This window comes from Gobio gobio (genome assembly GCF_949357685.1).
Source record: "Gobio gobio genome assembly, chromosome: 21".
Taxonomy (NCBI): domain Eukaryota; kingdom Metazoa; phylum Chordata; class Actinopteri; order Cypriniformes; family Gobionidae; genus Gobio; species Gobio gobio.
The window spans coordinates 36,219,001-36,242,117 of record NC_137117.1 but is presented as its reverse complement, the minus strand read 5'-3'; the positions used below and the strand labels follow the sequence as shown (position 1 = coordinate 36,242,117).

The 23,117-nt window shown below is 39.4% G+C and overlaps 1 protein-coding gene across 1 annotated transcript in view; it reads left to right on the top strand.

Moving 5' to 3' along the window:
• The window catches only part of nav1a (neuron navigator 1a), a 134,597-nt gene that overhangs the window by 30,492 nt on the left and 80,988 nt on the right, over positions 1-23,117 (top strand). Inside the window, exon 3 of the mRNA XM_079802941.1 lies at positions 3,160-3,507. Within this exon, the coding sequence (XP_079659067.1) occupies positions 3,160-3,507 (348 nt within the window). The remainder of the gene's footprint in view (positions 1-3,159; positions 3,508-23,117) is intronic.

Here is a 23,117-nt window from a genome sequence, read left to right as displayed (position 1 = left end):
CACTTACCAGAGAACATAGAAACACATCCACAAAATGTGTAAGACTGAGATGAGTCTTGTGATGTGTTGATGAAATGGGTGTGCGTGATAAGATTACAGTTATATCTGGTATGACGAATGAGTTTGCCTGCACTCTCAGAAATGTCTCTGTGGAATTAAAGAGGTTTTCTCACATTAAAACCTGTCTAGCTCTGGTCCAAAATTAGCTTTTTGGCACCCCTGCCAGTGGTGGGTGAATTGAGAAAACGACTCACGTCGGATACTTTTTGTACTTTTTGTATGTCACCTGCATCACTTATATCGACAAGCAGAACATGAATGCAACATTAGGCACAACATTTAACCATTGATGTCTCAGTCTAATGTTGAAATTAGGATTTTTTTTCAAAATCTTTGAAGGTGTGGTCTCATTTACCATTGTTTGGCCATCAAAAGGACAGTCATTTCAATAGGAAGCCATGCGATTGGGAATATTGTGTGAGGGCAAAAGATTTTTCACACAGATTTAGCAGAAAGTGTTTTAAAAGTGATATCTGTGTTAGCTGTGCTTCATTCATTGCTACAATATGGACCTTTTTTGACCTCATTTTGCTGAAATTAGTGTCTCAGACAAAAATCTATGGTGAACCATCACTCCAAAACAGGGTTAGTTAACTAAAACCATAAAAAAATGTTACTTGAAATAAAATTAAGTATAAAAAACACAACTTGTTTTATGTAAGCTAGTTGTCAAGGCAACATTAATCATTTTTAGTTTAACTTGATATACTAAAATAACTAAAACAACTTAAAAATAATTTACTGTAAAAAAAACTGTATAAAACTACAAAAAAAGGACAAAAACAAAAACTACATTTCTCAAACTTAACCTAAATTTAAAATAAAGAGGGAAATCTAAAGATAAATGCTCATTCAAAACATTAATAAAAACTATAAAAGTGTCTCAACTATACTAAAATAACACAGGTCTAACACCGTGTCAAGGTTAGGGGTGATGAAATAAGCGAGGATCCAATTGCGGGAGAAATTGGCTGTTTATTAATAATAAAATAAAACAAACAAAAACTACCCCGAGGGGGAAAACATGACAAATAGCAAGATTTGACTTCTTGACTTGAGCAAGGAAACACACAAGGGTATATTCAATGACGATCCAGCACAGGACTGCAAACACAAGGAGAATAAATAGGGAGCAAACAAGTTAGGTAATGAGGGAGCACAAGAATGATCTAATAATCAGGTAACAAGATGGGTGGGGCTAGACGATAGAAAGTAGAACACATGGCACAAAGAAACATACATTACAAGTGTAACCCCTCCTGTTCGAACCGCCCGCTCCAAGTGGGACTCGAACCCGGATCCGCCGGCATCAGTCGGACGTTCTAACAAGGAGGCTAAAGGCTGCACCCTCTAGCGTCAGTCACTAGAGCGTCTCTTGAGATCAGAAGAGTGAGGTTTTCTCGCACAGCAACTACTAGCTGGCCTCCGTTACACTCACCCCCCTAAACCTCACTCCCATCCGGATCACGGCACCAATGTAACCCCTCCTGTTCGAACCGCCCACTCCAAGCGGGAGTCGATCCCGGATCCCCCGGCATGAGATTCGGAGGCTCTAACAAGGAGGCTAAAGGCTGCAACCCCAAGCGTCAGTTGCTAGAGCGTCTCTTGAGATCAGAGGAGTGAGGTTTACTCACACAGCAACTACTAGCTGCCCTCCGTTACACTCCCCCCCTAAACCTCACTCCCATCCGGGTCACAGCACCAATGTAACTCCTCCTGTTCGAACCACCCGCTCCAAGCGGGACTCGAACCCGGGTCCGCCGGCATGAGAGTCGGACGCTCTAACAAGGAGGCTAAAGGCTGCAACGTCTAGTGCCAGTCGTTAGAGCGTCTCTTGAGATCAGAGGAGTGAGGTTTACTCGCACAGCAACTACTAGCTGGCCTCCGTTACACTCACCCCCCTAAACCTCACTCCCATCAGGGTCACGGCACCAATGTAACCCCTCCTGTTCGAACCCGGGTCCGCCGGCATGATAGTCGGATGCTCTAACAAGGAGGCTAAAGGCTGCAACCTCTAGTGTCAGTCGCTAGAGCATCTCTTGAGATCAGAGGAGTGAGGTTTACTCGCACAGCAACTACTACCTGGCCTCCGTTACACAAGCCATGTGGTCACACCAAACGAGACATGAACTCACAACTAAGAAACTCATAACCTGCGTGTTCACACAAAACATGACAGCACAAGAGCGTCTGGTCAATGAAAACATAAACCAAAGCGCTCCAAAACACACGAGACAAGAGCACACGGCGTGTGAGAGGACACAACCCGTGTGCACACAATAAAGACAGAACAGGAAGCCTGAATGTCCGAAACCCGACACAAAACTGAACTAGACATGAGTGTCGGGATACGAAACCAAGGTCCCAATATGAAACAAGACATGTTGCGACACTCGAGACCGTACGCTCACACAAAAACAAGACAAATATGGGAGTGTCAGAGCTCTGTCACAAAACCAAGAAATAAACTAGACCGAAGTGACAGAACTCACCGATGTTGGGGATAACACATTACAAGAAAATTACTTTTAAAATTACAAGAAAATATCAACTCAAGTTACTGTGTTTTTCATGTATTGACTGACAGCTATCCTGTCCACATGTTGAGAGAAATCAGGAGTAAGTTCAGAGGCGTTGTGTGCACTGTGTAAACATGATGTTATTATAGTTCTAGACTAAATGTGAGCATTTACTCATCTCACTTCCACAAAAACAGATTCAGCATTCCTCAAAATGAATAAAAAAAGTGAAATGCAAACTCAGAAAACTCAAACTGCAATAATTAAATATCTTAAATAACACAAATATACTTTATGTATTTAATCTCACTTTATTAACCAATGCCTTTGCTACTGACCATCCAATTCAACCGTACGAATAAGCAAAAATGACTTTAGTTAAACATCATATTTTGTTGTTTATATTACTGAAGTAAGAGTGATCCAATTACTTGAAATACCATTTCTCAAAAGTAACAGTACTTTCCATAAAATGTAACTCATTAAATTAGTTACTTTTTGGGAGTAATGCATTACTTTTAAAAGTAACGTTTGCTTATATTGCTTAAAGTTTTAACAATCTTATCTTGTTGTGTTTCAGCTGTATTGAGAGCAGCATGTGCTACGACAGCGATGAGACTAACGCCCGCAGTCTGTCCAACCGTTCCTCTCCTCTCTCCTGGCGCCAAGGCCAGTCCAGCCCTCGCCTGCAAGCTGGTGACGCCCCCTCCTCTGGGGTCACCGCCCACTCCCTGCCCATCCGAGCGTCGACGCAGATCAGCCACCTGCAGCGCATCCAGCTCATCGAGGGCCTGGACGCCGCGGACGATGACCTGGCTGACCTCAAGTCTGGTTACCTCAGCGACGGCAACCTGACGGGCAAGAGCCAACCAGAAGATGATGACGATGATGATGTCGACGTCGATGATGATGATGACCTAGCCAATAGGTGAGTGCTTGTCCCTTTTTCACTCTTTGCTGATAGTATAGAAATATATCAAACATGTTTGATGGATCATATCTGAATGTACATAAATTATTTAAAAAAATATATTTTTAGTTAATTTAAGCAATGCCATTTAAAAGTTTGGGGTCAATATGATTTTTTTTTTTAAAGAAATGAATACTTTTATTCAGCAAAAAAGTGGAGTAATGATGCTGAAAATTCAGATTCATCAATTCAAAAGTTTTTACTGTATTTTTGATCAAATAAATACAGCCTTGGTAAGTGTAAGAGACGTCTTTCAACATTAAAAAATCTTACCAACCCCAACCTTTTGAAGGTGGTGCATATTTTTGTGTGACTTTTTAAATATTTAAATAGAGAGATGGGGAGATGGAGAGATAGATGGAGAAATGGGGAGATGGAGAGATGGATGGAGAAATGGGGAGATTGAGAGATGGAGAGATGGATGGAGAAATGGGGAGATTGAGAGATGGAGAGATGGATGGAGAAATGGGGAGATTGAGAGATGGAGAGATGGATGGAGAAATGGGGAGATTGAGAGATGGAGAGATGGATGGAGAAATGGGGAGATTGAGAGATGGAGAGATGGATGGAGAAATGGGGAGATTGAGAGATGGAGAAATTGGGAGATTGAGAGATTGAGAGATGGATGGATGGATGGATGGATGGATGGATGGATGGATGGATGGATGTAGATAGATAGATAGATAGATAGATAGATAGATAGATAGATAGATAGATAGATGATAGATAGATAGATAGATAGATAGATAGATAGATAGATAGATGATAGATAGATAGATAGATAGATAGATAGATAGATAGATAGATAGATAGATAGATAGATAGATAGATAGATAGATAGATAGATAGATAGATAGATAGATAGATAGATAGATAGATAGATAGATAGATAGATGGGGAGATGGGGAGATGGAAAGATATATGGAGAGATGGAGAGATAGATGGAGAAATGGGGAGATTGAGAGATGGAAAGATAGATGGAGAAATGGAGAGATAGATGGAGAAACTGGGAGATGGAGAGATGGAGAGATAGATGGAGAAATTGAGAGATGGAGAGATAGATGGAGAAATGGGGAGATGGAGAAATGGAGATAGATAGATTAGTGTCTAATAAAGGCTACACAATTATAAAGATGATACATTTCACACACAAAGGTCTTTTTAGCATTAAGGGCTATTAATATCCTACAAGTCAAATTTTGAACAATTTAATTGGCTGATTTATTGTCAGCCTGAGGCCTCCCAAAGAGCAATCATGTCCCAATCAGATAAGGGTCTCTTTTGGAGCCATATGTGCCATCTTCAGGTCCCCATCAGAGCTGGCTGTGTCCCCCGAGGAGCCTCTCGCAGAGCCGGCTCTCATTTTCAGTGTCACGACACCTGATGTTGCCGAACGCAGCCGCCCTTCTGCCAGCCGCAGCTGTGTGTAGGAGACTGCTCATTGCTGGAGATGTAGTGTCTAATGCGTTTGTGCGTGTTTATGTGTGAACACAAAACTAGGAAATTACGGAGGAAATGAGACGTGTTTGCTTAAGCTGTCAGCCAAGCTTTGATGTTGCCCTCTCTTAACCTGCGCTGTTGGTTTAGTCGGATGGGGAATCACCGTCAACTGCCGAAGTGAGAAAGTTCACCGTCCTGCATACACATCTGAAAGTACTTCACCTTGAGTTTGACACCACTTCAGATCCAATAAGTATTCTACTTCAGTTGATCACAATCTAAAATAACACTTATAAAACTGCTTGGTTTTTTCCAGCAGAAATGCGCCGTTATACAGCAGCCAACACATTTGATAATAGTTTATGTTTTTTTAAGGGTTTTGGACATTTCCTCTTTCTCCTCTTTCTGCGACTGGTTAAGATAAACTCAGTTTTACAGGAGATTATGTCCCACTTGGTTCGGAAATTTTGTTACATTTAATACCATGAAGACACGTCTTGTTTCTTGTCCTAGCCAAAACCGAATTGAGATTTACTTCCCTGAATGCAATATATTTTTTTTCTGGTGCATTTTCCCTCACTGTCTTCTGTTTTGTCAGAGCCAGATGTTCGACGGACAGTCGGATCTACTCTAGAGGTTTATGTTAGTCTTTATCTGGTTTGTCCTCTTCTTGCTTGACTTCTCCGATGACCAGCTGATTTGTATTAGTTTGTGCTCCGCTGTCCCTCTGGGAGGCGTGCTGAGATCTCTGCTGAGTTGCCAAGGTGACTGAGTGCACAGACAGGCCATGAATGTTATCAGCTCATTACAGCACACACAGGAAGCCAGGTCAACACTTTACTGTGCCAAACAACATCCTGATATATGCCATCATTTGACCTCACATAATACATTTCTTTTTATTAGGTTTTTAAAATGTACTTACTTTCATTTGATTAAGGATCCTCGTCGACGTCGGGCAGAAACCTTGTATCTCTATATTTAGCCTTCACATCTTTCTGTGGGTTTTGCTACATCAACCAATGAAAAGTATTAAAAAGAGCTTGCGAGTAAACCTCGTAACGCCATTGGTTCCTCAAACTGTCAGTCAACCTCATAACTCCGCCCTCCCCAATTCATGGATGAAGTGCTACATGCAGTTTGGACCGTCTCTGTGCTTGTTTGCAGTGCAAGCGTGAATAAAGAACTGGTTGTACAGCATTTTCTTTACTCAAGAAACTATATATTAGGGCTGGGTAAAAAATATCGATTTCTCGATTTTAATTGATTCTCATTTTTACAAAACAATAATGATTCTTAAATCCCAAGAATCGATTAGTCATCAGTTTTCAGTTAATGAATGAAATAAACATTGTAGCGCACCTCCCATCCAATAAATCGCTATAATCTTTGTGCTTTATTACTATCGATATGAAACAAAGTCTCAGATTTCAGATTACGTCTATTTTTTACGAAATTCAAAAGCATAAATACCGCTTTGGCGCTGTGGCGTGAGATCGCTCTGGCTCAGCTCAGCTTAGCAAACATGAACGGATCTTCTCTTCCGCCTTATACCAGTTACAGCGCGAAATAAACATGAATAAGCTTCTGAAAGTGTGTTAAAAGATACAGGACAACTTACTGAAATCTGTATCATGTCACATAGAATAGCTCAAGTGTTTTAACCGCAGAAAGACGTAAGTAAAATAGCAATTAAACAATGGCATGTAACTTCATTTAGCTCAGAAAAACCATATCCAGTGTCCATAAACTCATTAGTCAGCTTTAATCAGCTAGAAATATTAACTCTAGAGAGGAGCATTTTGCTAATTATATGCACTACATTACATAGGCTATTGATTGTCATTTTTTAACGTTCTTCAATATTTAATGCATGTAGCCTATGAATAAATCTGGCAAGTTTTTATGACAGCCAAATGTTTATATTTAAAAAACTAATTGGAGTAGAAATATGATTATGTAATTGTAAAGTTAATATTATAACTTTATTATTATAAAAAACAAAAACTCATTTAGTGTAATTTAAGTGTTTGTATACAAATCAGTACATTTTTACCTTCAATATTAGTAGGCTAATGTAGTACCAACTGACTCCCATAGTTTACAACATTAGTTCAGCGATTAGTTTTCCTTGAGAAAATTGGCCATGTATTGTACCTGATATATATCTAAAATAATCGATATTAAATTTAATAGAATTGAAAATCGAATCGAATCGAAAGCTTGTGAATCGAAATCGAATCGAATTGTGAAATGTGTGTCAATACCCAGCCCTACTATATATACACTGCCCGGCTAAAATAAAAAGTCGCTGTTTGGATACAAATAGGCAAATGCTTAAGAGTCAATGATTGGATCATTATTGCAGTGATTATTATGTTTCTTACATGTATGGCAACAGTTCTTCTAACCCTAATTGATGGAGTGTGTAGCTTTTCATTTCTTAACCATTAGGACGTCATTCACTACCCTCCTCCTCATTCATTTTTTAAAGTTAAACATCAACCTTCTTTGTATTCCTCAATCAATTCATTATAAACAATATAACAAGAAAATAATAATGAAATTATAAAATAATGCCTGTTTTCCCATTATTTTTTTGTAAAAATTGTATAGGGTCACTAACGACCCGAGGTGTGTAACAGTGTAAGATTTTTTTTCTTTCTGCACAGCAATAATTTAATCTTTAATTGAATAAGTGCAGTTCACCTTTATTCCACAAGGTGGCAATGTCTGACACACACAATGATGAAGTGACGTTTCACTCATAGTTACCGCAGGCAGAAAACAAAAGAATAGAAGAATCATCAGCAAAACTTGAAATGTCTCCGAGATTTACTGCAGAGCAAGAACTGAACGCAGTCAAATATTACTGTCACTGTCACTGATGGTGGATCTGCTGAAGAAGCTGTCAGAGATCGAAATATTGATTTTGAAGATGTTAAAAACAATAGTTTTGAGAATATGTTTGAGAGTCAATTAACGGAGAAGAGTGTCTTAGTCTGGCATTTGTTGTTGAGTCATAGTACTCTCTTAAATAGCCTGTGTGTAGCTCTTTGTCTGTAATAACATGAGATTTTGGCCAAATTACAGGAAAAAACGATTGACCGCATAGCTACAGTAAACTTTAAAACCTGTAAAATATAATGAGATTCACTTACTGCCTCAGATGCGGCTGCACAAAACATGTATGTCCAAATTTCTCCGAAATTCGCTGGTTAAAAGCCTCATAACCGCTTTGATAATATGTTAATAATATAATGACACATGCAAGTGTCTGACTATGTTTTTCTTTTCCATTTCTTGAAAAGTAGTGTTTTTGGAGATACAAGGTTTCCACCTAGCTGCGACATTATTACACATTATAAACAGCCTGTTTATCCTTTTTAATGTCTTACTTTGAGTTATGTAAACTATATGCAGCCTCACAGAATACAACAGAATTACATATGAATATACATGCTCAGAAAGCAGTGCGGCAAAAGTAGAGCTTAAATTGTGACACGTTTCTCTAAGCTGTGCAGGAGCTCGGTTATCTAAACCCCTTCTGATAGCTCCTCCCCAGGTGTGTGTGTGTTGCCATGGAAACAGAGTGATTTTTAAATACTTCTGTTTCATATAATCTTCCTTGAGTCTTCTTCTGTCGGCTCAGCATATTGCTGTAATGAGATGAAGGCAGTGGATGACAGGTATCAGGATTAATGAACATGAAACTGCTCGAAGTTGACAAAAGTGATGTTCTGAGTGGTTGTTAGAGCATTACTATTTTGAATTATAAATTTTTTTTTAAATGTTAATAAAATAATGACATGTCCGACCATATATATAAAGCCACATTATCAACTTTGACAACACAATGTTTTATTATTTAATTATTCCATTTCCTAGCGGTTTTGAATATATGAGGTTTCCGTCCAGCAGCGATATCCTACGAACAGAGACTTCCATTCATGAACATTTCCCCGGTTTATTATTAGATCCAAAATGTACATCCATTTGACCGAGTTGTGCACTAAACAGCAGTTTGATTATCCTATTTGCAATGTAATTACACCCCTAAAATATGCAGGGGTTATAGATAGCCATCTAACATTGACCTCTCAGTCACAGTGTGAGTTGAATAAATTTATCAAATGTCACAGAGAAAGAGCTATAACAAAAAGTGTTGTGTTCTGAAATCTAGTGATATCCCTACAACATTTTAAGCCACAAACAACCCGATTTATGTTTCTGGACAATCCTAAACATTGTGCAGTCAGCTTCATTGATTATAACAGAACTTTATGAGATCGTGATGATCTAAAATGAGTGACAGCTTTTTAATAATTATAAATGGAGTGCTCTGCACACTTCCAGCCATGCCAAACCCAACATAAAATATGATTGCATGGTTTGTGAATGTAGACGCTTAAATAACAATTAATGTATCGCTATATTTATGCTGGGATATGTAGGTTGTTAGGTGATCAGTGTTGCCACAGTTACTTTGAAAAAGTAATCTGATTACTGATTACTCCTTTAAAAAGTAATTTAGTTACTTTACAGATTACTTGATTTTAAAAGTAACTAAGTTACTTTACAGATTACTTGATTTTAAAAGTAACTAAGTTAGATTACAAGTTACTTATTAGTTACATTCAGCAGTTGCCGACAACACCCCTGCCGCCTCAACATAAAAATGACAACCATTTTTGCCAACACTCACTTTATTGGAAGTGCTTTTTTAACAGTAACGTTCAAAAATTTATTTCCTGACATTTTAAGTTGAAATTAAAATATATTTCCTGAAAAAAAAAAACATGTTTTAATAAAAAATTTAATAAAGACAGTCTTTCTTGACTTCACTTAATATAAATACTCTCCCCGAGAAGCAAGAAGAAAGCAAAAATATATATTTTTACTAAGGAAAATGACAAAAATAGCAACTCACAGTGACTTGGATAAATTACTTTAATCTGATTACTGGTTTGGAAATAGTAACGCGTTATATTACTCGTTACTGGAAAAAAGTAGTCAGATTAGAGTAATGCGTTACTAAGTTACTGGCATCACTGTAGGTGATACATACATTGATGTGATATCCAATCATGTTTTTCAAGGGGAAGCGCATCTCCCTTACCCTATTGGTTCACACTTCGCCTATGATTACAACACACATTCTTTCCATGAGTGTTGTCACAAGTCGCTTTCTCGCTGATATAACTGATGATTTTGGAGTTAATTGTGTAAAATACTGTTTTCATTGTGCCAAATCACCCTCCCCCTCCCCATATATATATATATATATATATATATATATATATATATATATATATATATATATATATATATATATATATATATATATATATATATATAAATAATCTATAATCTTTTTAAATCTAATGATTTTGTACTGTATCCATGTAATTTTCTATACGTAAACGCTATCTCTCCCTGGTTTTATGCAACCTATATGCGCGCGCATCTTGTATGTTTACAAACAGACAATTGGTCTATACACTCTAAAAAAAAAAGGTTCTATATGGCACCAAAAATAGTTCTTGGCTCGTAATCATAGGGGAACCTTTTTTAGTACTATATAGCACCATTTTTGGTGCTTCAGTGGTTCTTCAGCGGTTCTTCAGAGGTTCTTCAGAGGTTCTTCACCGGTTCTTCAGAGGTTCTTCACCGGTTCTTTGACTAAGGTGCTATATAGCACCTCTGAAGAACCACTGAAGCACCAAAATTGGTGCTATATAGCACTAAAAAAGGTTCCCTTATGATTACGAGACTTTTTTTTTAGAGTGTAGGGAAGAAAAGACTCTCAACTTCTGTTTCATGCTGACTTTAAAAAAATGATACAAGATGGTGGACATGAGAAAAGCTGATTCTAAATATAAATAATTATATTTCATTCTGTTCAAAAAAGTCCTGCTTGGAAATACTGAAATATAATTTAGAATGGTGGACTTTACCCAATACTGGGTGGTTTTTAAGTTTTATGCAATAGTATAGATTATCAAATTGTTAGCTTAGCAACATGCTAACATCAAACCGAATGCCCAGTTATGAGTTTCATGTGCATATGTCACAAGACAGTCACTCTTTGTGTGTCAAAGCGTTGCGGCCTAGGTAGTATGATCCAAATCAATCATTTACGAAGTTTTCGTCCAGGAGGTGGTTCACTAGGTTTTGTCACAGAGAGATTTGTGACCCTTATAAGATGATGTTTATATTGGGTTCCTGTTACATGGTGCTCAATAGGCTCATAGTGGCCTGGAACGACAGCGTCCCCCATACGCTGGACAAGGGTCATAACTCTACCACCCCTAGAGCGCTACACGGGCTCCAGTGTGTGTCCATGACAAAGGACTGCACACATAAGCGTTCCTCTCAGATAAAGTTCATGCTAAACTAACCCCAGGCGTTTGGGAGAAATAAAGATGCCATATTCTGGAATTTCTCGCCTCATTTTCATTTAATGCGTTAGAAATACTCCACAAAACATGGGCTGTTCAGGCAGATGATAACAAATATGGCTGCGGCTATGATTTAGGCACGTGGGGGGACGTGTTTTAGATATCCAGCAGGGGGTCCCTCGTATGTGCCCATGCTCGCTGAAGCAGGCCAGGGAATTCTGGCGCCACCGTGTGCAGCTCTCGCCTGTTGCTATAGCAACTCCGACCCATAAAGCCATCGTCAGTGCCGAGCGTTGGTTTTGAACTAGACAAAGACAGCTTGTAGGAGAGAATGTGGGAGTGTGTGTATTTAGGTCAGTGGTTTTAAGTGGGAACAGCCATTGTTGTGACAAACATATCGAGGGCCCTTGTTTCAATTAACTCTAATTTTCTGTAAATGAACTCTGTTCACCATTTAATTAGCAAAACAGCATCTTGGTAATTGACATGCAGTGGTTTCTCAATTAGTCCCACAAGAACAGCACTATTAATTGTTAAAAGATTGCGATCTCGATTCAAACACCCACGGGATTTTATTTCTATAAGACAACGATTTGCCTGTGTCTATTAAACCTTCGACAAAATCACACTTTTTCATTCAGATCTGTGTTGGCGCTGCCTCTGAGCCAGAGAGAGCAGTTGTCATGTATAGTTGCAAGAAAAAGTATGTGAACCGCTTGCAGAATCTGTGAAAATAATAAAATAAATAATTTTTACAAAATAAGAGTGATCATACAAAATGCATTTTATTTTTTATATAGCACTGCCCCGAATAAGATATTTTACATAAAGAATGTTTACATATAGTCCACAAGACAAAGAAAAATGCTGAATTTATTAAAGCGACCCCGTTCATAAGTTTATGAATCACTGATTCTTAATACTGTGTCGTTCCCTGGATGATCCAAGGCTGTTTTTGTGATGGTTGTTCTTGAGTCTCTTGTTTGTCCTGAGCAGTTAAACTGCCAAATGTTCTTCAGAAAAATCCTCCAGGTCCTGCACATTCTTCAGTTTTCCAGCATCTTTTGCATATTTGAACCCTCTCCAGCAGGGACTGTATGATTTTGAGATCCATCTTTTCACACTGAGGAACGATTGAGGGACTGAAACACAACTATTAAAAAAGGTTCAAACATTCACTGATGCTCCAAAAGGAAACATGACGCATTAAGAGCCGGGGGGTGAAAACTTTTATAAATTGAATATCAAGGTAAATCGTACTTAATTTGTCTTCCTGGGAAACATGTAAGCCTCTTCAGTTGCTTCCGATGGCCCGTACTAACTGAAAAATAATGATATTTAAACAAAATAAGAAAAATTTGCGACATCTTCATCCTGTTCAAAAGTTTTCACCCCCGGCTCTTAATGCATCGTGTTTCCTTCTGGAGCTTCAGTGAATGTTTGAGCCTTTTTTAACAGTTGTGTTTGAGTCCCTCAATCATGCAATTCTCATGCAAAATATAAAGTTGGACTACTTTTTCTAATTCTATGAGTAGTGAAGTGAAGTCCAAACCACAACTATAACAATAACAACACAGATAAGCCATATTGTTGGAATCACTTTCAGAACGATTTTTTCCAGCTGAAACCCATCCTGCTTTAAAGAGCTGGAGTATTTTAAGTGGCAGACTATACAATAAAAACAACGTTATTGTCTGTTTGTGTGGATGCTAATATCGTTATTGTTATCTTTTATGCTAATATAGTTATTGTTCTTGGTGTGGACGGGTGAAACGGTACTTTTTGTGAGGGACAAAAGGGCAAGGTTATTTTGAGGTTTTGTCCAGAACAAAAGTCTTCATGGGGAAAATCTTTCGTCTTTATGTGAAATTCCAGATTAATGAAGCAAAATGTGTGCTTCATTAATGTTAATTTTGACATTTTGATGACAGTGCAATAGCAGTCAGATAGCTTTAGCTTTAGCTGGCTCCTCTTCCTGGTTACCATGACAAAGCTTCCTGTCCAGCTGGAAACCAATCTATTCTGAACTAAGCTTCCCTTCAGGGCAAAAACCGAGCATCCTATCCTACTGAATAGAGTTTTACATTTAAACGGATGTTCCAAGTCTTATTTTATTTTATATTTGCGTCATGAGGTTTAGTATTGAATGTATTATATACAGTCATGTGTGTGTCCAGATTAAAGGGCCAGTTCACCCAAAATGAAAATGTTCACATATGATTTACTCACCCTCGTGTCTTTCCCGTATGACTTACTTTCTTCTGTAGGAAACAAAAGAAGATGTTTTGAAGAATGTCCAAGCTGGGGCTTTTTTCCATTCAACAAAAGTGGATATTATTGCCTACCACTATATTAAAGCCACAATATGTAAATTTTCGCCGCTAGAGGTCGTTTATACAAAACAAAGGCGTAGCTTGATGACACCTTGATTTCGCAGTGCTTTTATTCTGCCTCAAACGAAAGCTTCCGCTTCTTCCACTCATGTGTATGTGAGGTAACGGACCACTGTTTTATCATATTAGATACATTTCAGCGTATTGAAGGTTAGGTTGCTACTCTGTGCGTTCGCTCGCCGGCTACTATGAGACACTTGTTCACACTGCAGTGAGCTAGATATTAGACATGGTAAAACATGGTACTCGCGGTAAATCAAGAACACCAGATTTAAACAATAAGACTAACTGTGTTGAGCAATGATTAGTTTTCTGTTGATGAATGTCTCCAAACCTTCACTCACCTGTCTAATAAAACCCATTATATATTAAAGCGTCTTTGGTGTTTCCATGGTTTCTACAAAATAAAACTGCAATCGAGGGTATGATGTCATTGATAAGCGACGCACAAACACAGTCCGTGTCCTGGTTAAAATCGCTTATTTCTCTGGATTTAAACATTCTTGAAAACATTTGGGATAATGTAAGTACACAAGTCAACAAAATATATGACATCGGTCAAGTGAATTTTGGATATTTTAATACAAAAATCGTACATATTGTAAGTCCATGTCGTAAAACATTCTGGTAATTTTTCTAACATTTCGCTGAAAAAAATTCATTTTGGATACCTCACTTCTGCATTTCCTTCGGCCAGGATCATGTAACTGATTCCCAGAGGAGGAGGAAACTCTTTAAGAGCTTCATTAGCCATGAGTTCCGCCCCCTGACAATCTTGTGCTAACTACCTGCACAGTGTCATTAATGCTAAATGATTTATGACGTGCCACATGCTGATCACAAAAAGGCCCAGAGCCTTGAGCATCTGCAGTGACCTGCATTCGGCTAGATAACTCAGTGAAGCCTTTTTTGTCTTTATGTTCAGTAGCATAAAGGAAATCACATTGATTGTAACCGTACAGTAGGTGTGGAAAGAGGTGAAACTGAACAAGGCTTGGCTGGAAACCTGTCATCTTGCAGAAAAATCACTGCTATCTGGGAGGTAAAAATATCCCACGATCCCCGCAGTGTGGTCATCCATCATGTCTGAAGTTTTAGGGCATAATTGAGAGATTTGGTTGCTGTAAGGAGGATGACTAATGCATTTTAGGATGAGACAGAGGATTTCTCTCTCTGTTTCTTTCCTTTCTCTTTGCCTTTTTGCTTCTCTCTCTCTCAGACGGAGAGAGTCGACAGGTCGACAGTTGCCCCTCGGGTTGATCATTTATTTTTTACGTCATGTATAATACATATCACACTAGAGGGCTGCATTGGGATTGGGTCCCGCCGGGTCCCGCGGGACCCAACGTAAATCTCGCGGGAGCGGGCGGTTTGAATTTTGCTGCGGGCGGGAATGGGCGGCTAAAAAAAACACCGCGGGAATCGGCGGGATAGGGAGGTTGCCTAACGACATGATGGAGAAGATGTCAATAGATGATGTAGAAAAGAACCTCAAACGAGGTATTTACAGCACAAAAGCTAAGCAAGGAAAGTCTGACATTTGGAGAAGTTTCTCAATTGTTTTGGTAGGCAAAGTCATGCGGTATAACGTTATATGTATCCACATATTGCGCAGCTGGCAAATACAGATACTTGATCATACCTCACCAAAAACGCTCAGCACTCCCTGCAGGTCAAGTTGACTGTTTGGTGTTTTTGACAAACAATACATAGAAGTTTAGTGAGTGGAAATGGATTGTTTCTAAATGTCCGTTTGCTATTTTGTGTTCACATTACGTTCTGTTGAAGCATGTTTTCTCAGGTTTCCTTTCAGTCGGTCACGTTCGACGAATTGGGATCTGTTTGTTGTTTCTCAATCTGGTTTTCTGTTTTGCAAAGCATTTTTTATGCAAAGTCTATTTTTATGTGCAAAGTTTTTGATGAAAACGAAATTATATTTGAATGTATTTGTCTTTTCTTTTTTTTTTTACATGTAGGCCAGGGAAACGAAACAAACAACCCCATGAATCTCTTTAATAATATCAATACAAATACGTGTTTTTTTTCCCCCTGCGGGACGGGAGAAGACACAAAATCAATGCATCTCTATTATTGTGCGGGAATAAATTCTCGGAGTTTTGCGGGTGCGGGCGGGAGTGGACATACATATTGCGGGAGCGGGCGGGAGTGTAACACATACGTTGCGGGAGCGGGCGGTAATGGTCAGAAATTCGGCGGGTGCGGGCGGGAGCGGGATGAAGAAAACAGTCCCGCGCAGGGCTCTATATCACACCACCCCCCTTCATTCACTCTCTGTTATCTTTGTCTCTGTACTGCTGTAATGGAGGCTTATGAGGATGAACAGCAGAGGTGGTTCCGTATGTTTACAATTTATTAATATTGACATCTAATCTAATCTAATGATGCGAAATTCTAATTCAAATAATTGAAGTGGAATTTAAAAAGAATACTCAATTAATTTGTTAATAGCACAAAACATTCTACTATCATACAACTATCATGACTTAAAAATTGTGGCAATATGTAAGGAATGATTGGTCGTTGAAATATTAGAAAATAATGCTCACCCGAGGTGGTAATACTGTGATAATTCTCTAATAATTCAACAGACTGGAGTCAATTATTCAGTTTATACTATGGTTATCACACCTCAAGACATTGTTCAGATGTCATAATTCAAGACATTTGTCATGTTTTGTCTTTAAAACGCTCTTGCGTGTAGGACTAATTTCTTACGCATCTTTATCCCACACCTCTGTTGCTGATTCCAAAACATAATTTTAGAGCTGTAACGGAGGCTTCAACCTCTGATAGCAGATGAATGCAATTAATAATGCAGTTATTAGAGGGAGAGAGAGAGATTAAGCACGTGTATTACCTGAGTCTGTGCATCTCTCAACAGTGTTCGGCAGCAGCTTCTCTACTAATAGCGAAACTGTAAGTTTATCTGCTTCAAGAACAGCACCATCATTACCTCGCTAGAGAGAAATGTCATGTTGCTTTTAAGTTGCTAAACTATTTTACTAATAAAATCATCAAAGCAGCGCTGACAACACGTTTCTGCACACGTGTGTGTCTGTGCTGTATGTGTGTGTGCGTTTGAGTGGGAGAAAGAGAGTATGTGCTTTCTGTACATAATGAAACGTAATTCTTCTGTCGTAAAAAAACATGAAAATAATTTGTCGTTTTTATCCTGTTGTTTACTATACTTATTTGCTTGGTCAGTGTGGTTGTGGGTTTTGATTTAGCTGTTGTCGGCTGTAAGGACCTTTGAAATAACTGAAATCATTTGGCGAAGTGATATGGAACTGTAATGCGGTCAAGAACTACTGGAACTACTTTAGCCGTGCGTTTCCCTGGAAAAAATAATTGCACACCTCAGAACGTTCGTCAACCAATCATATTCAAGCATTGAACAGCCCCTTAGTGTAAGTGCTTAATATTCTGCTCTTTAACTCTGTGAATTTGCATAATGATGGCAGATATGGTTATCAAATGAAATGAATAATTATGGGGTCATTACATGCAACGGATTATATCAAGCATGAACTGTCATGTCATGCTAAACATTCTGACTTGTTGATTCTCATTCATTGCACATGTTAGAAACGCTTATAAAATACATCTTGATTATTGATTATTGATTGAATTGTGTAAGCTTAGATTACAGATGTTTTCCGATAGCCAGATGTTATGTATTAAATTCAGAACAAACTGTCAGTGGCTTGTTTTGTATAGAGTGGTGCAGGTACGAGATAACTTTGTAGGTGTTTTTTGTGTGGTGAACACAAGCTCAAGACACTTTCACGTTTTATTCTACGACATAAAATACATCAGTACTACCCCACTCGTGATTTTTTTAAAGCTGTTGCGTGTCTTGAAAAAGGCGGATGCTAAGAAGTGGCTGTAATGGGACTACAGAGGCTGTCGGGGAGATTAAACGCCCTCACACCAGACAGGTAAACTCAGTCCGCTTTTACAGCATCATTATGTTCATAATAGTGCTCTTATAAGCTATTATAACTCAAACATTCTGGGAAATTGTTTTGAGATAAAAACTGAAAGAGTTGTCGGAAGTGTAGTGATGGTGATGTTGAAGTCGCGGTACCATGGTGTAGTTTGTTTATAGCCTACCTTTAGCTTTACTTTACTTCCGGTGACTGCATTTACGCTTCAAAATTCATAAAAGCTGTGTTCATCTGTGATAATTATCTTGATCGACGAAATGTGTAAGTATCAAAAACTTGTGTTGATCACAGAGCTTGTTTTTAGCGGTAATCCAAAAGCCTATGGGGAAATCCTATTGGGTTTTGTCTCGAGGGAACCAGTGTGATGCTAACTGCTAATTGCTAGCTGCTTTATATTTCTGTGGCATTGTGCTGTGTAGCCCCGCCCACAATGAAATATGATTGGTCCAAAATATGTTCTGATTTGTTATAATTGTGTCATATTGCACAGCTTTTTCGCTTTTAGTTCCGACAGACAAAGAACTTGTCACTGTAAACTTGTCTCAATGAGGTCGTATAGTATATTTATATCTTCATCAACTTTACATTGAATATCAGATCTCACACAGTCCAACTTTGAGGTTCTTCATCAAACCGCATGTGCTGCTCATTTTTCTGCCGTATTAGTTGTCAAGACATAATCCTAAATTTCCTGTTTCCCTTTTCCCCCTCCTGAGGGGTCATGTAGTCACCAGACAGGCTTTCACCTCCATGCAGACAGTCAGCCATACCTCATACAGGACGTCCTGTGCAGCAGGTAGAAACCCAAGATCCCAGTGGGGTCAAAAGTCACGAAGCACAAGGGCTGTGAGTTGCCATGGTATCCTGAAGCGATTGTTATTAGTCAGTTAGGGGGGTCTCTGATCCGTAAGGAAACCCGTGGAGAAGAGAAGGCTGTAAAAAGGAAAAGATACGGCTGAAAAGGAAAGTAAATATGTGGCAGAGACCCCCCAGCCAACTCATCCCTCTGAATCATCATTCAAACGCTACATGCTACTTTGAAACACCATCAATCCCAGCACCTACAGAGACTGAAGCCCCTTTCCACTATGACAGGCTTTGTACACTAGTGTCCAATAAATCATCTTGACTCACCATGACTGCTTGACTCACAAAAGTACTGGAATTACATAGTAGTGAGTAAGTGTTAGTCAGTGTTAAACTTTAGTCTAATCTAGCTCTGTCATTCATTCACTCTGGTGTTTTTGTCCATGTCTGTTAGCTTTGAGATCATATGCTCCTAAAATTTGACAAATTGAACTTTCAGTACATTCAAAATTGACCAAAATCATTCATCTCACAGTCAGAAACAGATCTAGCCACAAGATACACTATATTGCCAAAAGTTTTGGGACAGCTGCCTTTACATGCACAAGAACTTTAATGACATCCCATTCTTAATCTGTAGGGTTTAATATGGAGTCGGCACACCCTTTGCAGCTATAACAGCTTCAACTCTTCTGGGAAGGCTTTCCACAAGGTTTAGGAATGTGTTTATGGGAATTTTTACCATTCTTCTAGAAGAGCATTCGTGAGGTCAGGCACTGATGTTGGATGAGAAGGCCTGGCTCTCAGTCTCCGCTCTAATTCATCCCAAAGGTGTTCTATCGGGTTGAGGTCAGGACTCTGTGCAGGCCAGTCAAGTTCCTCCACACCAAACTCACTCATCTATGTCTTTATGGACTTTGCTTTGTTCACTGGTGCGCAGTCATGTTGGAACAGGAAGGGGCCGTCCCCAAACGGTTCCCACAAAGTTGGGAGCATGAAATTGTCAAAAATGTCTTGGTATGCTGAAGCATTGAGAGTTCCTTTCACTGGAACTAAGGGGCCAAGCCCAACCCCTGAAAAACAACCCCACACCATAATCCCTCTCCACCAAACTTTACACTTGGCACAATGCAGTCAGGCAAGTACCGTTCTCCTGGCAAATGCCAAACCCAAACTCGTCCATCAGATTGTCAGACAGAGAAGCGTGATTGGACACTCCAGAGAACACGTCTCCTCTCCTCTAGAGTCCAGTGGCGGCGTGCTTTACACCACTGCATCCAACGCTTTGCATTGCTCTTGGTGATGTAAGGTTTGGTTGAGATGCTCGGCCATGGAAACCCATTCCATGAAGCTCTCTACACACTGTTCTTGAGCTAATCTGAAGGCCACACAAAGTTTGGAGGTCTGGAGCTATTGTCTCTGCAGAAAGTTGGCGACTTCTGCACACTGTGTGCCTCAGCATGCGCTGACCCCGCTCTGTGATTTTACGTGGCCTACCACTTCATGGAGTTGCTGTTGTTCCCAAATGCTTTTAGTAGTGAGGAAATTTCACAAACGGACTTATTGCACAGGTGGCAACCTATAACGGTCCCACGCTTGAGTTCACTGAGCTCCTGAGAGAGACCCATTCTTTCACAAATGTTTGTAGAAGTGTCTGCATGCCTAGTGCTTGATTTTATACACCTGTGGCCATGGAAGTGATTGGAACACCTAAATTAAATGATGGAGGGGTGTCCCAATACTTTTGGCAATATAGTGTACATCTATATCTATAGCCACCATTTCACAGGGTCTTTACAGGACATACAAGTGCAAGAAAAACTTCAGTCCATGAAAAGCCCTGAATTGTGTTGTTCAAACGTAGATGCTTCCAGTGATACAATCTCTGCCCAATCTTAAAGCCAAAATTGTGTTGTTTAATGATGTTTAACACTGTAACTTTTATTTTCTTTTGTATTCTTTGGGAAAAGTACATCATAAATCATCATCAAACAACAACAGCAACCACCATAATATTAAAACTAAATTCAAAGGAAGAACAATGAAAGAAAGAGAAATGTAGTAATAATAACGCCCAAAGTGATGCATCAATAAAGTCTAGCAGCAGCTAACTTTAAAGAGCATATCTAAATAAAGATCTTTCCATTTGTGTAAATCCAGCAAAATAAGCAACAGACCATGAGGCCATGATATGCTTTCTAGAGACAATTCCACCTGATCTCATGAAAAAACAAGTAGGCTATTTTACAAGATGGCAATTTCACGTGAATTCATTTTTAGCCCTATACCCGCCCGTCAGTGTGCCGTAAGCAGATCATATGAAAACATATGAATGAGATGGTTCCAATTCAGCGAAACGCTAAATAGTTACAAATCACAACGAGATTGTGTTCAACGATTCAATATATCATGGGTGATGAAGATTGAGGAAGTTTGTAGCTGAACAAAAGAAACTACATTTGTAATCTAATTATGCTCTGTGATTAAAATGTGTGTTAAGTAAACTGTAGATTTGAGTTGTGGGATGTTTATTTATTTAGCTAAGTTATACACATAGTAGTATTACAATAGTGCTAATGTTTTATATGCAGTTATTTGGACCTGGAATTGGAACCAATGAAATGTATAGTGGGCGGAGCTACCTTCCAAAAAATAGAAATTAATTGCATCACCAAATTACATTAGATTTGTAACCTGTTGAGTGATTGTTTACTAAAAAAATTTCCAAATAACAAGTCTAGTGTTGTTTAAGGCTTCTTTTCAAGTTTTTCGATTACGTTTGTGTTTAAAATGGAACTTTATTACTGGTAATCAATCCAAACCAGTGTTGTTGGTTTAAAAACAATGACACTGTGAACTAGAATGTTTTCAGAGTACCGAGGCATGACATGAGTCACAACTGGGAAAGATGGAGGCAAACATCACCTCATGGATAAGGAGAGAATTACTGCACCCAGGCGTAGTGTTTGCCTGTGGCACGGTGGATCAGATGAATAGACAGAGTTGAACTTCACAGACTCCCCAGAGCTTGAGCAGTTGGCATGGATTGCTTGTTACACATCATCTGTGTGTTTGTCCGCGTGTGTGTTTGTGTTTTCTGCATGGCTGCACTTATTCGCGCATTTCAGGGAATACATTAGCGTGTGAGTTCATGCGTCTGTAGTGTAAGATCTGGTTCAGGCCCAAACATATTAGCAGTGATGCTGTTGTCGTGGTGGTAATGTGGAGGCTGTTCATCCATGTGAAGAATATGCGTGAAGACAAACAAGGATATACTGCTATTGGCTCCGAGTCTTTGTCTGTGGGTGTCATACATTCTAACCTCGTTTTCTCAAAGAGCTCAAGAAGAGAAGCTCATCAGCCTGTAGTCCTGTAGTTCTGCTGTGGAAATAGATGAAGAAGCTCGGCATTGTGGTTAATAATGAGGTCACAGCCCAGTCAAAGGCTTTATAAAGGTCAGGCTCTGTTAACTTGCCTCCTACTCCCTCTACAGGACAATGTGTGTAAGTACACTTGGCATAATATCCCTCAACTGCACAGACTTTGACAATATCTGACATATATACACCGATCTGGCAGGTGAAGTGAATAACACTGATTATCTCTTCATCACGGCACCTGTTAGTGGGTGGGATATATTAGGCAGCAAGTGAACATTTTGTCCTCAAAGTTGATGCGTTAGAAGCAGGGAAAATGGGCAAGAGTAAGGATTTGAGTGAGTTTGACAAGAGCCAAATTGTGATGGCTAGATGACTGGGTCAGAGCATCTCCAAAACTGCAGCTCTTGTGGGGTGTTCCCGGTCTGCAGTGGTCAGTGTCTATCAAAAGTGCTCCAAGGAAGGACCAGTGGAGAACCGGTGACAGGGTCATGGCCGGCCAAGGCTCATTGATGTACGTGGGGAGCGAAGGCTGTCCCGTGCGGTCCGATCAAACAGACGAGCTACTGGAGCTCAAATTGCTCAAGAAGTTAATGCTGGTTCTGATAGAAAGGTGTCAGAACCAGCATTTTGTATTGTGTATGGGGCTGCGTAGCCGCAGACCAGTCAGGGTGCCCATGCTGACCCCTGTCCACAGCCGAAAGCACCAACAGTGGCACCTGAGCATCAGAACTGGACCTCGGAGCAATGGAAGAAAGTGGCCTGGTCTGATGATTCACGATTTCTTTTACTTCACGTGGATGGCTGGGTGTGTATATATAAAAAAGCAATAAAAAGATATTGTCCTAGCATCGAGACGTATAGTTTTCCACAGGCAAGCACCGCTTCCATTTCCTTCAGAGGCTTAGCTGTCTCTGACTTCATCTGGTGATTTATGTTTTTCATTCTTTTTTGAAGCAGCCGATTTGTTCACAAATGACATTTGAATCTCTGCTGTGTTTCAACATGTTTCCTTTCCAGGGGTTAATTGAGGTCTAATGATGGCATTCTGATGTTGTTCGCTGGTGATTTTGGTTGTAATGTGCCATTGTCAGTGTTAATTTAGTGAGTGGGAGCAGTTAGCCGTGGGGGGTAATTGGGGTTGTTAGTAAAAAGGGGTAACCGGGATGAGTCATTAGGTCC